General features: G+C 53.9%; 2 protein-coding genes across 2 annotated transcripts in view; both read right to left on the bottom strand.

Moving 5' to 3' along the window:
• The window catches only part of GRAMD2 (GRAM domain containing 2), a 34,774-nt gene extending 31,926 nt beyond the window's left edge, over nt 1-2,848 (bottom strand). The window contains exon 1 of the mRNA XM_011953819.1: nt 2,790-2,848. Coding sequence (XP_011809209.1) covers nt 2,790-2,830 — 41 coding nt within the window. The 5' untranslated portion in view covers nt 2,831-2,848. The remainder of the gene's footprint in view (nt 1-2,789) is intronic.
• A 1,276-nt stretch (nt 2,849-4,124) lies between these two features.
• The window catches only part of PKM (pyruvate kinase, muscle), a 44,488-nt gene continuing 34,670 nt past the window's right edge, over nt 4,125-13,942 (bottom strand). The window contains exons 7-11 of the mRNA XM_011953829.1: nt 12,529-12,753; nt 12,131-12,283; nt 8,421-8,587; nt 5,559-5,740; nt 4,125-4,847 (exon numbers count right to left, since the gene is read on the bottom strand). Coding sequence (XP_011809219.1) covers nt 4,741-4,847; nt 5,559-5,740; nt 8,421-8,587; nt 12,131-12,283; nt 12,529-12,753 — 834 coding nt within the window. The 3' untranslated portion in view covers nt 4,125-4,740. The remainder of the gene's footprint in view (nt 4,848-5,558; nt 5,741-8,420; nt 8,588-12,130; nt 12,284-12,528; nt 12,754-13,942) is intronic.

Here is a 13,942-nt window from a genome sequence, read left to right on the forward strand (position 1 = left end):
GGCCTCCCAAAGTGCTGGGATTACAGGCTTGAGCCACCGCACCCGGCTCTAATTCATATTTTAAATGCCTATTTGCAATCAGCAAAGAGCCAGGTATGCTGCATGCTCCTTGCTATAAGGATTTGGCTTCACTGGCTCAAATTTTTTCACTCCGCCAAAAGATAAGGCACAGGCCCACTTGTCCAATCACGTTTGCTGAAAATACTGTAGCCTGAGTGTAGACAAACTTCCCCGGAAGTTGCTAGAAGTCTCTAGTTAGCATAACCACTGGATGACTGCATGCAGAAGGCCTTTAGGGAACATACAGTCCAATCTCCTTACCTTATGGTATAAAGCAGGCCCAGGAAGCGGAAGTGATTTGTCCCAAGTCGCAGCAAAACAGGAACAGCCTGAGGCTTAGAACTCACTTCTGATTCCGAGTAAGGCTCTTCCCTCCAGCTGATAAACATGGTCCGTGGCAGGCAAGGACCAGAGCGACCCTAAGCAGGTTAGGGGTGGGGTAGAGCCCCCCAGGAGGCACTAACAGCTCAGCAGCTCATGGGAGAGCTTTCAAGAGGCCAGCTGGCAGCAACCCACCTTGGGTACTGCTGACCTCAACCTCAGGGGATCACAGGAGCACCCTAGGTGGATGAATTAGCATGCAAGTCTCTCTGGTCTGTGCCGAAGCTTTGGGGACTTGCTAAATTTAGAAATTTGAGGCCAGGTGCAGTGGCTCACACCTGTAATCCCAGCACTTTGAGAGGCCAAGGCAGGCAGATCACCTGAGGTCGAGAGTTGGAGACCAGCCTGAGCAGCATGGAAAAACCCTGTCTCTACTAAAAAATACAAAATTAGCCAGGTGTGGTGGTGCATGCCTGTAATCCCAGCTACTCGGGAGGCTGACGCAGGAGAATCACTTGAACCCGGGAGGCGGAGTTTGTAGTGAGCCGAGCTCACACCATTGCACTCCAGCCTGGGTAACAAGAGCAAAACTCCATCTCAAAACAAAAGAAAGAAATTTGAAAGCAGCCAGCAACATCAAGGCACAGATGGAGTTTGAGCTACCCTCTCCAGGCTATTCAGAAAATTCTCCCAAGGGGAAGTTGGGAAGGAGAACTTCTATTTGGCTCCAGCCTAAACTCTCCTGGAAGCTCGGTGGGGCCTCTGTCAGCTTTCCCCTCTGGACCTGCCCATTTGCCCCAGAGGTGCCCACTGAGGCTACCTCAATGCCTGTCAAACTAAAACTTAAACCTAAGTGTCTGCAGCATGGTCTCCAGCCAGCCTGATCAGAAGACTATGGAGGGGGCCAGGCATGGTGGCTCACACTGTATTCCCTGTAATCCTAGCACTTTGGGAGGCTGAGGTGGGTGGATCACATTGAGGTCAGGAGTTCAAGACCAGCCTGGCCAACATGGTGAAACCCCATCTCTACTAAAAATACAAAAATTAGCTGGGCATGGTGGTGGATGCCTATAATCCCAGCTACTCAGGAGGCTGAGGCAGGAGGATCACTTGAACCTGGGACGCAGAGGTTGCAGTGAGCCAAGAGTGCACCACAGCACTCCAGCCTGGGTGACAGAGTGAGACTCTGTCTCAAAAAAAAAAAAAAGAAAAAGAAAAAGAAAAAAGGAGGAGGGGCATACTGACCCCTCAGTGAAGAATGGGATGGACACCCTTTATTCTACCTCTCCTAGCAAGGCCTAAGTCTTTGCTCTGAAAGGAGCCAGACTTTAGAGCCGGCTACAGGTGGACATGGGGTGAAGACATCAGGTTGCCAGGGCACCCTCTCTCGTTCCCTAGGAGCCTGGCCCCTGCAAGGAGGGGCACCTTGAAACAATCAAGCCTAGTGAGTGGGGAGGCAAGCAGAGGAGAGACACAAATGACAGCGCGGTGGAGTCCCACCAGTCCCTCTGAGGATACCGCAGAGGGACCCCCGCTGGGGTCCACACCCCTGTGTGTCTCGGGGCTGATTTGGACACAAGGCTCACACATTCACCCTACCTGCTCCAGTGCTAGCTGGCTGAGGATGTCAGGCTGTACCCGACCTCAGGCTGTGCGGCTTGGAAACTGGACCGGGGCAGGAATTGACAGGTTCCCTCAAACAGTGTCACCCCCAGAACCCCAAGACCTAATGGAGCAGAAACCACAATTCTGGATGTTATGTGTGCAGCGCCATCTCCTGTCTGCCCTGCCTCTTTATCCCTTCCTCCCAAGGCGACTTTGGACTAGGTCTCGAGGCCAGGAGACCGGCCCCAGCCCCGCCCGACCGGGATGGGCCTGGCGCCCGGGGGAGTCTGCGTCGTGCTGAGACAGCTCCGAGCTGCTCAGCCGCGGGCCGCTACAAGTGCGGATTCGGCGGCGAGAGGAAAGAGTCTGGCCCTCCAGGGGCCGCAGGGAAAGCCAACCTTTGGGTCGGGGACAATCAGGACTGGAAGTCGATACCGCGGGGAACGAATGATGAATGAATAAATGAAAGGATGAAGACTTGGCGAGGCGGAGATGGGCCATGCGGGGCGTCCCGAGGAGGGTGCCTTTCCCTGCCCGGATGCCGCCGGGACCATCCCTTATCCCCCAGGTCGCAGCAGGACACCCGGTCCTGGCGCGAACACCTCGCGGGCCCCGGGAGGTGCCTGGGCGCGCGGCGCAGCTCTGGCCCGGAGCCCGCATTCCGGCGGCTGGGAAGTGCCTGCCCCGTGGGCAGAACCCGCCGAGTTGCCGCAGCCCCAGGAGCCGTCCTGCCCCGCGCGGAAGCCGCCCCTCGCGGCGGCCTCCGGAACCCCGAGACCAGCCCCCGGGCCGCAACCCCTTACCTGCCCGCCTCGGCGGCCTCCCTCTGGCTCAGAGCGGTCATCGCGACGCCTTCACTCGGGGGCCCTGACCGCGCGCCCTGACCCAGCGCACGCCGGACCCCGCCCGCCCCGTCGAGAGCCCGCCCCGCCCGCCCATTGGCGGGTCGCGCGGGCCGGGCCCAGCCTATTGGTCGTTCCTCCCTCTCCTTCCACAGCTTCCGCAGCTTCCCTCCTTCCCCACCTTCCCCAGGTGGGGCCCCAAGCTCTGAGCAGATCCCAGCGCTCGGTCCCCTGGACTGGAAGGTCCCGGAGGCCAGGGCCTGGCGCGGTACCTCCTGTCCCTCACGTCGAGGGTATTGTGTCCCCTCTGGACGCTTCTGTCCTCCTAGTCTTGGAGTTTGGGTTCCTCTGCAGGAACCGATTCCGGCCCCTCTCCAACCTAACCCTTCCCAACATCGAGCTCCAGGGTAAGTTTCAATTTTACCGTGAGTGGGGAACACCAAAGGGGATACTGAACACCACGGTCTGACAGCCAAGTCACCACCACGAGCCCGGGAGCCAGGATGCTCCCACGCACTCTTGCTGGAGTTAACATTGCAGTCTCTAAGAAAATGCACTTTTGGAGGAGTCTGCGAAGGGGCTGAAGGTGGACACAAATCAAAGGCAGGGAAGCGGAGGCACAGCTCAGTGTGTGACCATGAGCTGGGCTGAATTGAGCGGTGGTAATGGGCCCACAGGTCCTATTCCCCAACTTGCCTGGCCTGCAGGCCCTTTCCTCTTCCATCCCCACTAGGTCACTTGGTCCTTGGGAGTGTGGTCAGGAGAGGGAAAAGGCGCAGGCCAGATTTGGTTCCATTTCCAACTCTCTCCCCCAACCCCTTGGCGCTAAGGCATCATGGTGGGAGAGCACCCGCAAACAGGAGTCACAAGGGGAGCCTAGGTCCACAACTGAGGACCTGGGAGCAGAACCCAGCCTCAGGCGTCCGCAGCTGACTCTACAGCCCCCATAAGGGATATGCTATTGCAGGGAGACCAAAGGGGAAGAACTATGGCCAGGGCCACTTTGCAATTTGGATTTACCTACCAGAGTGGGCGGGAGGAGGCCTCGTCCCAGCTCTTTCCCATCTCTGGTTCACATAAGCCATTAATGTCTCCCCGCAGCACTGAAGGGGGCAACCTGTAACCCTAAGAGAGTTAGCTACTGCTTTCCCAGCGCCTCTGCACCAGGAGGCGGGCAGGATGGCAGGTGACACCACCATAGCTCCCACCGCAGGGCACGAGGCTGCAGCCATTCCCAGCCTGCTCAGAGGGCAGGGTTCAACCACCTCCCCTCCCCAGCAGAAAAGAGAAGAAACAGGTGCTTCAGCTGTTGTTTATTGACATACAGGTAGGCTCTACAGCAACAGGCCTGAAGGCGCTGCAGTAGTGGGGGAAAATGGAAGGTGGAGGGTGGAGTGTTTGCCGCAGGACAGCTGAGTGGAGGGCGGGGACAGCTGCGAACTGGGGAGGCCCAGGGGGCTGGGGAAGCAAGTAAGGGCCAGGGCCAGAGTCAGCTTCAATGGAACAGCCCCGTGCCCTAAGGCCCCTAACTCTCTAGCTGTTTCCTGACCCCAGGCCAGGGTTGGGAGTCCTCTGGGCATCCACTTTTTCTCAAGGAACTGGACAGAGTGTACACAGGAAAGGCAGCTGTCACCCTCTTGCCATCTGGCTCCAAGGTCCTCCAGTCCAGCATTCCTCCTTCTTCCCTTGACTGGGTGGGGCCACATGATGGGCAGCCAGGCTCTGGGCTATCCCACTAGAGCAGGCTGCAAACACAGCCATGTTTCAGCGAGGCACTAATCTTCTTCCCTGGTGTCCCAGCCCACCAGTGCCACACTACAGCCCAGAGTGAGTTCTACAAGCATTGCTGGCCTAATGGACGGGTAGGGGGAAGGGGGTGGGACAGGGGCGGGAGGAGGGGCTCTCAGGTTCATCATGGCACAGGAACAACACGCATGGTGTTGGTGAAGCCGGAGCCAGGGCGCCATCCAGTCAGCACAATGACCACATCTCCCTTCTTGAAGAAGCCTCGGGCCTTGCCTGGAGGAAGAGAAGGGAGGCTGGTGAGTAAAAGCCAAGCCAGGCAGGTGTGCACCTGGGCAGCTGCCCCATCGCCTGAGCACTGAACTAGGCTGGCTGACCACTACTTCCTCACACCAGAAGGTGGCACCAAACTCACAGCCCAGGCAAACAGGAGGGAGGCCCTGAAATGTCCTTATCAGTCAGATGGCAGGGTTGGCAGGGACCTTTGGACATCTTTCACTTCATCCTCCAGAGGGTGCAAAGCCTTGCCCAGGGTCAGAGCTAGCTGCTTCCTGTCATCCGGAGATACCCTACCTTATACAGGGACAATGGCCGCATCAGTACATAATCTGTGTATGCCACCCCACAGCACAGGAGCTGTAGCCACTTTTATTTAAAAAACAAAAACAAAACCCTCAGTAATGAGCAGATGCCAAAGAATGGACAATTTTGCTTTGAGTCCCAGACTGGAAGAGAAGAGGAACTGAACCGCTCAGCCCTACAACTCAAAGGACCCTTTTCCCTCCTGGGCTCAGCTTAGGACTCCGGGAATGACAGATTCAGAAAGAACATTCCCAGTGAGGGAGAGGAACAGTCAGCTCGGCCTTTTGCCCCTCTAAGGTCCACATGTTTCCCTTTCTATTCCCCAAACTTTCAGGGTCCCACAGAAGCCAATGCTCAAGCATCCCCAAACCCCTCTAGGCTCTAGCCCCTGCTCCAGCCACGTACCAACATTCATGGCAAAGTTCACCCGGAGGTCCACGTCCTCAGCCCAGGCCTCCTGGACTGGGTCCTTGCACAGCACAGGGAAGATGCCACGGTACAGGTGGGCCTGACGAGCTGTCTGGGGATTCCGGGTCACAGCAATGATGGGGGCACGTGGGCGGTATCTGGCCACCTGATGAGCAGACCTGAGATGGGATGGGGGACATGCAGAAGAGACCATTACACAAGGCCCCAGGAAGTAACTCAGGGCGTTCAAACAGCTCATCCTCTCACCCAGCTCACTGACAGCTCTGGCCTCTTCCACATCTGCTCCCCAAGACCCCTCCCAAGGCTAGGGCAGCCCCTCATCCTATATCCTCCACAGTATGCTAGGCTACCATCTGCCCTCTACCCCCATTCCACAGGCCAAGGGCCCAGGATTATCTTGACCCAGCAAGGTCAGCCTCACCCACTTATCCCACACAGCCCACGGTTGGCAGAACCCTCCTACACTCTGACACAGAGAGGCAGCCCTGGCCCAGTGTCACCAGCACCCATTCCTCTCGCTGCCGGTGACAGCTACAAGCCAAGTAGCATGTGACTAGCACCTGACTCTTGACATCTGGAAAGAGCAGTAGCAGAGCTGACCAGCCCCCTGGGAATCAACATCAGGCTTCTCTACTTTTGTGCCCTCTCCCTGTCCCACATGGCCCCTGGCTCCTGAAAGAGTCCAGCAACTGGGCTATAAAGGCCCAGAGTCAAATCTGAGTATCTAGGTGAGGCTTAGAAATCTAGGTGCTACTCAGCAGACAAGAACAGGAAATGGGAGTGTTGGTGCAGGAGCAGCTCTAACTGCCAAAGCTCCTTTGGAAGGCAGGGAACCCTTCTGAAGCCCCTCTGCCAGGTGCTTTCTTGAACACTGACACTGCACACTTGTAGCTGTGTCTCAGGAGCTGCGGAGGGGCAAGAGAAGGGAAGTTATGAGGACACTCAACAGGTGTCAGGGAAACTTAAGCCATATCATAGCAGAGAAGTCCCTGTACTTCACGCTTGGCCTATATGCAAGGCCTTCAGAGGGAAGCAACTGCTGAAGCTAGGACCAGCTGAGTGAAACCCCAGAAGACTAGAGCTTAAAATAGCCAAACAGCAAGAACTGGACCTTTTAAGAAAGGTCAACCCTATTGGTTGAAGCTGTTCAGCCAAGAGTGGGAGGCTGGAGCCCTCTGCTGAGGGCATCTGCACAGAGCTTGTGTCCCGGTTCTCTGGGCTGCCCACGCCCACCTGCTGCTCTTCAGTGCGTGGGCACTGCCTGTTTGCTCCTCTCTTCCAGGAAACTCTCGCTGCCCTGTGGGCAGGGACAAGGAGCACAATCCCTAACTAGGAGAGTGAAGGACATTAACTCAATGTCCTGGGCTAAGGAAGGGATCCCAAGTTGGAGGCTCAGCATAGGCCACACAGTCCTCAGCCTGGCTGCCTGGCCCCACAGAATGTCAGCCAAGATAGTGCAGCAACCTCTCCTGAGCTGGAAACCAATTTGTCTTTAGGGCTTGAAAACAGCAGAGGCTAGTGAGCCAAACGGAGGCACAGTAAACAGCATTTAAATAAATTCATGTTCCCAACTGAAATTTTTAAAGAGCACATAGTAACTGGAATAAGCAAAAGTGGTTATCTTTTACTATTTTAGAGGACTAAATTTTTTTTTTTTTTGAGACGGAGTCTCACTCTGTCGCCCAGGCTGGAGTGCAGTGGCATGATCTCGGCTCACTGCAAGTTCCACCTCCTGGGTTCACACCATTCTTCTGCCTCAGCCTCCAGAGTAGCTGGGACTACAGGCGCCCGCCACCACGCCTGGTTAATTTTTTGTATTGTTAGTAGAGACGGGGTTTCACCGTGTTAGCCAGGATGGTCTCAATCTCCTGACCTCGTGATCCGCCCACCTCGGCCTCCCAAAGTGCTGGGATTACAGGCACGAGTCACTGCGCTGGGCCTACAGGAGTGAGCCACGGCGCCTGGCCACTAAATTTTCAGTATCAGATAACCATTTGTAGTCAGCCTGTGCACTATTATGTAATAAATCTCCAGCATAAACTTGCTTTTGATCCAAATGTTCTGACATTCCTTATGTGTGCTGCCTAGAGTCCTTTGGGCCCAGGGAAGGGGCTGTGCTCAATCCTTCCCTGCAGGCCCAAGGTGGCAGGCAGAGGGGTCTTACCTTGGCTCAGTGCCACCTGAGCATTGGTCAATGCACTGCTCCCAGGACCCCCAAGGAGAGGTGCCACTGAGCGGGGCATCCCAGGGAGCCGCTGCCACCTCCTACCTGCCAGACTTGGTGAGGACGATTATGGCCCCACTGCAGCACTTGAAGGAGGCCTCCACGGCACCCACGGCGGTGGCTTCTGTGGGGTCGCTGGTAATGGGCGCCAGGCGGCGGAGCTCCTCAAATAATTGCAAGTGGTAGATGGCGGCCTCTGCCTCACGGGCAATCTAGGGGAGCAACATCCGTCCAGAGGGACGAGAGGGGGACAGAGCTTTGTCAGAGCTTTGTCACAAAAGGAGAGGGAGGGGAAGAGTCACCCGGACAGCTGGTGAGGAACGTGTTCCTGGGGACAAAGGCCAAGAGTAGCCCAATCACTGGAGATGCTGAGCTGAGCCAATTTCAAGACTCCACAGAAACCAGTCCTTCACCAAGTGCCTGTGACATCTGCTGTGCCTACTGAGCCACAGGACCCCTTGGTCCTGCCCTGCCATGACCTCCCTGGCGGTGTTCCTACAGACGAGAAGAGGCTCTGTGCCCAGGTGTCAGGTTGGGCCTGGCTGTCTTCTCCTAGAACAGCTGAAGCAAGAGGCTGGTTATCCTAACAGTGTTACCTGCCCTTAGGGCCCTACCTGCCAGACTCCGTCAGAACTATCAAAGCTGCTGCTAAACACTTATAAGAAGCCTCCACGCTGCCCATGGCCATGGCTTCCATGAGGTCTGTGGAGTGACTTGAGGCTCGCACAAGTTCTTCAAACAGCTTGCGGTGGAACATGGCTGCCTCAGCCTCACGAGCTATCTGTAAGGGTTAGGGGAAGAGGGGACAAGGAAGAGGGAAAGAGGAGGAAAAAAACGAGACACAACACATGGGAAGACAGAATGGGGAATTAATCAGAGAGGAAGGTAACCTTAGGTTAATTGGCTAAATCTGTCCTTCAGGCAGATGCGGAGGTAGGGTGATGAAAGTCCAACTGCTTCAGGAGGTGCTGCCACTTCCCCTCCAATACAGGGGAAATTGGCTCTTCCGTTCTGGAAGGATTTGATTGGGGATGGAGGGAGACAATCTGGCAGTAGGCTCTAGCACTCTGGCATGAAAACATGCCCAGGCTGGGCCCACACCACTCCCTGGCAGAGGACTTGACCACGCTGCCTCACGACATAGCTTACAGAAAGAACAGGCCCTCCCTCCTCACATGGCTGTCTGGTTAGGCAGACTCCTGCCCAGCCTCCATGCATGCACGGAGTGAGCGCTCACTTGGCTTCAGGCACACGGATGCACTGGGCCTTTCCAATGGCCTGCCATGGAAACAGATTGAGCAGCGCTGGAAAGCTGGGATCCAAGCCAAAGCAAGGCAGCTCAACTGAGTTTGAAGCAGGAGAACAGAAAACCTGGGCTAACTTGTGAGAGACACACTGAACAGCCATGTGAAGAGACAGATGCCTGTGGAAGCATGCAGATATGTTTAATAAGACACTTGATTAAAATCTAATGATTAAAACAGTCATGAGAAAGCCACTGAGTTATTTACAGATCACTTGCTCAGATAAGACCAAGAATCAGAAAGACAACGTAAGCTTTAGAGAATTATAATGCAATCACCAGCATCTAAGTAAATGATGGGTGAGGGAGGAATCGGTAATAGCCCCTCATGAATTTCACAGTAGAAGCACATGTGTGGCAGGATGTACTAGGTTAAAGGTCTTCTTTTTGTCAGAATGGAATGCATGCAACCCAGAGGACAGGGAACAGGAACAGGAAACAGAGCCATACCTGCTACTGCTCTTAGTTACGCGTCATTAACTGCATCAGTTAGACACAGGAGAAAGCAATCAACAGTGAAGGGAAGGAACTGTTGGCCAGTGTTAACTAGTGACACAGAAAGGAAAGGTCTAGCCACCTGGAGGGGCAGCTACACAGCCTGGCCCAGACCTGTAACTTATCTTCTGAGCACTGCCATGCAATCCAAGCCTTGCAGCTCTAAGGTATCTGTCTGTTCACAGGAAACACCAGGGTATGGAGGAAAGGACATGAAATTTAGAAGCTGAGCCTGATTCTTAGTCTCTGACCCCACTGACAGGCTCCAAATGGAGACCTGTTCTCATCTCCTGCTAGACCTAAGATAGCATGATGTTGCAGGAGAGAAGACTGGCTTTGGAGTCAGCAGACCTAGATTCAAACCCAGGCTTTATTGGCCATATAACCCTCATCTATAAATGGAGGTAATGGGAGTTAGGAAGATTACATCCATATACACAGAGACGTATCAGACACTTAATAATAAGAGCAATGACTATTTAATGCCAAGGCTATAATTAAAGATATCTAATCCATTTTACAGATAAGGTCTTGAGAAGTTAAATGACTGGCCAAAAGACACATTCAAGTCTCCACGTTCTATGCAGTGATTTCATGGTTCAGTACATCTAAGTCAAGATCAGCCTCTGTACCACCTTTGAGGCCATGAAGTTACACAATTAAGTAAGGGAATTAGAGAGAGGGGACGTGTGGAGAGACCCAGAAAGGCAGCCACTTTAGTGGTGACTGGTTGAAGGTGCACTGTCTCCTGGGACACCTTCCTACCATGGGGGCAATTGTGAGACTGCGCCAAGAGGATCTCAGCATCAGAACAGCAATCACATCGCACCAACGGTGAGGCGTCAGCCAGGCCCAGGCTACGTTAAGTGGGCCTGGGAGAGAAACCACTCTCTACTGATTTTTTTGTGTTTTTTTTTTATGCTTGTTTGGTTTCTTTTTTGAGAGAGGGTGTCACTTTGTCACCTAGGCTGGTACCATCTTGGCTCACTGCAACCTCAACCTCCTTGGTTCAGTGATCCTCCTGCCCCAGCACCACCCCCTCTCCAAGTAGCTGGGACTACAGAACTGTATCAACACGCCCAGCTAGCTAACTTTTGAAATTTAGTAGAGAGAGGGTTTCGCCATGTTGCCTAGGCTGGTCTTCTGAGCTCAAGCGATCCGCCTACCTTGGCCTCCCAAAGTACTGAGATTACAGGTGTGAGCCACCGTCCCTGGCCTCTACCAATTTCAATATGGGGAAACCCACTAAGGATGCTGACGACAGCCCAGAAAATATCCTTAGTCAAGTATGAACTCAGTTTGCTACTGAAAGAGCATTTAATAGAAATGACATCTCTTCTCTGAAAGCTGTTTAAGCCCAGTAATAACAGGACACATAGTGAAAAAGGAAAGGAAGATGCCCAGACAAGGTGGGTGTTTTAGTTGTTTTTTTTTTTTTTTTTTTTTTTTGGGTGGCGGGGGGTGGCGTTTTAAACTTGGGGGCTTGGAGGGGCTGAGGTCAAAGGGCAGCGAGTCTTTCACTGGCTAGAAAGGGAATAGAATGGCTGAAGAAAAACCATATCTGGATAAAGTTGAAGTTCACTGAGCCTGACCTAAGACTACTGGGAGAAAGTTAATTTCCAGCACTCATTTTACCAAACCTATGTAACCCTGATCAGGGATCCCTAACTTAGCTCCAGAGCTGGAACAGACAGGGCAAAGGGACTGAGTCTCCAACCCTGAGCAGTGGCCAGGCACTCAACATGACAAGCTGGAAGAGCCTGAAGAATGAGCTCTCAGAGGAGAAAGAAGGGAAAGAGCCTCCACGACTCCTCCAGATGCTCAGTCCAGGGCCACCAGGGTCAGCCACCCTCCCTACTGTCTCTATCTGTGGCCCTGCCACCAGTCACTCAACCTGACTTTTTGGTCTGGTGTAAGAGCAGCAGCTGTACCCCAATGGCACAGCAAAGCAAATCCTCCTATAGGCACCATGCAAGGCCAGCAACAGGCAGCTCAGTGCAGGCAACAGACTCCAGTGCAGGTCCCCAGGGGCTCCCTGGGGGAGCGCCTGTCTGTGGGATAGGGGGGTCGGGGGACTGAATTGGAAGCCAAAGGAAGAGGGCAGTTGGGAGCAGGAGCCCCTAGCCCTTTTCAGAATAGGGCAAAGGTACTCAAAACTACTGACTCCGAGGAAGAGGTACAAGACTTCCCTTCACTGCGGAAGTATCCCAGGACTTAAGCCATGGAAAGGATTCACCACCTTGAAGTCAGAAGTGAAATGAACTGTATGGTGTCCAATGAAGGAGGATGCCTCCAGAGCAGAAGGAAATGGAGGGGCGGGGGCGTGGGCAGGAATGAAGAACAGGAGAATAAAAAAAAAAGCTACCTCCACCTCCACCCCCACCCTCTTGCTGCTGTAACTTGGAGGATAATGAACAGCTGTGCCTAAGAGGATGTAGAAACCTAAAAAAGCTCTGCACCAGAGCTTGCATCCATCCCAGGCCCCCAGTCCAAAGCCCAGGGGATGGGGCAGGCCCCAGAACTCACCAGGTGCTGCATGCGCACAGCCTCCAGAGGATAGTCCCCTTTGGCTGTTTCTCCAGACAGCATGATACAGTCGGCTCCATCCAGAACTGCATTGGCCACATCACTGCCTTCAGCCCGGGTGGGGCGGGGCTTCTTGATCATGCTCTCCAGCATCTGGGAGGGACAGAGCATTAGTGAGACGTGGCTTGGGCTGTTTTCAGAGACAAATGACAGCATGCTGATCCTCTGGATGGTGAGTAAGTGCACAGAGCATGGCTTTGTGTAGGTGCATGGGGGAAGGGGATTATCTGTGTGTTACATGGGACAATTCCATGGGAAGAGATCAGACAGCCTCCAAAGCTTTCCCATACAAACATGTGAGTGTGCCCAGGAGAATGTAGGGAAGGGTGGTCACATGCCTGAGTAGCACAGATGACAGGCTTCCCAGCTCGGTTGCACCGCCCAATCATCATCTTCTGAGCGAGGAAGACCTTCTCCGCAGGAATCTCAATGCCTAGATCACCACGAGCCACCATGATCCCATCACTGGCCTCCAGGATTTCATCAAACCTGATGGACAAAGTTGGGGGGAGAGAGGTTATACAGACAGGGGCCACAAGCATGCCGGCAGACAAGAAGTTTCCCTGGGATTCCCTAACTTAGATGTCCTCGTACCAGGACAGACAACCATGATATCATCATGGATGCACACAGATGGCAAGGCAGTCCAGCTACTTTAGTCCCCCAGAGTGGGCCAACAATTCTGCCTGCTGGGCTTCAACACCAATATGGATGCTTCATTGACAGAAGAAAGGGGAGAGGGCAAATCCAAATGGGCTCATTCCCAAGGTCTCCTCTCCAAATCTCATGCATGTTAGGTGTCTCTCTAGGGCCTCCATTCTCCAATCAGCACTTCAAGACAGGGAACCCGAGGCCTGCTGACTGCTTCCACCACAAAGACCCATGGCCTTATCTAGTCAAGGACACTTGAGGACTGCCCTTTGAGGTGGCCCACTCCAACCTGCTGAAGGCAAGAGAATGTGGCTTTGCCTGGCCTAGGGCCAAGTTCAGCTTATCAGGATGGCAAAGGGGAGGGCCCCAAATTGCCTGGTACAGAGGATATCTACACAAAGCTAAGACAGTAAGGCCACTACAGTGGGTGCACAGGGTTGTTCCCCCACCCTCCCCAAACACACTCCTAATCCACAAGCGTAGGTCTAGCATCTTAGTAGTGCTGAGTTGTATTCCTAGCAGGATGCCAAAAATGGTGGCCATGCCCACTGGGCTCTACCTCGTGAGCATTGCGGAGGGGGTAAGCTAAGTTGGGGCAATCTGAACCTGGAGAAGAACCACACATCTTACTCCGAGAGTGGAATGGACCATACCAGAGTTAGCATGATCACTGGGCCAGCTGCATTCTAAGTGAAGACCAGGAGGCCATAAGTTTTAGCATGGACACCAGCCCCTGAAATTCCACGTGACTCCCCAGGAAGGGCCAAAAAGAGCCCCTTCTTAAGTGTCTGCTGTCATCTTTCCCCCTGGTCCCCGCATTCCAGCAAACACTGGTAGTGTTTCTGATCAGGAACAGGGCATCATGGACCCCGGTACTATGAGCAGTGACCCTGTTCTCTCAAATGTTGGTCCCCAGGCCCAGGGAACAATGTCAAGCTGCCAGCATCTCAATTACCTGGGAAGCTTTTTAAAAACAAAACAAAACAAAAAACACACACACACACACACAATGCCTTCTACTCTAAGATATTCTGATTCAGCAGGTTTGGAACAGGTTTGGGAGTCTACATTCTGATGGGCTAGGGGGCTGGGAATCAGATA

The sequence above is a fragment of the Colobus angolensis genome, unplaced genomic scaffold (assembly GCF_000951035.1).
Source record: "Colobus angolensis palliatus isolate OR3802 unplaced genomic scaffold, Cang.pa_1.0 Scaffold372, whole genome shotgun sequence".
Lineage (NCBI taxonomy): Eukaryota > Metazoa > Chordata > Mammalia > Primates > Cercopithecidae > Colobus > Colobus angolensis.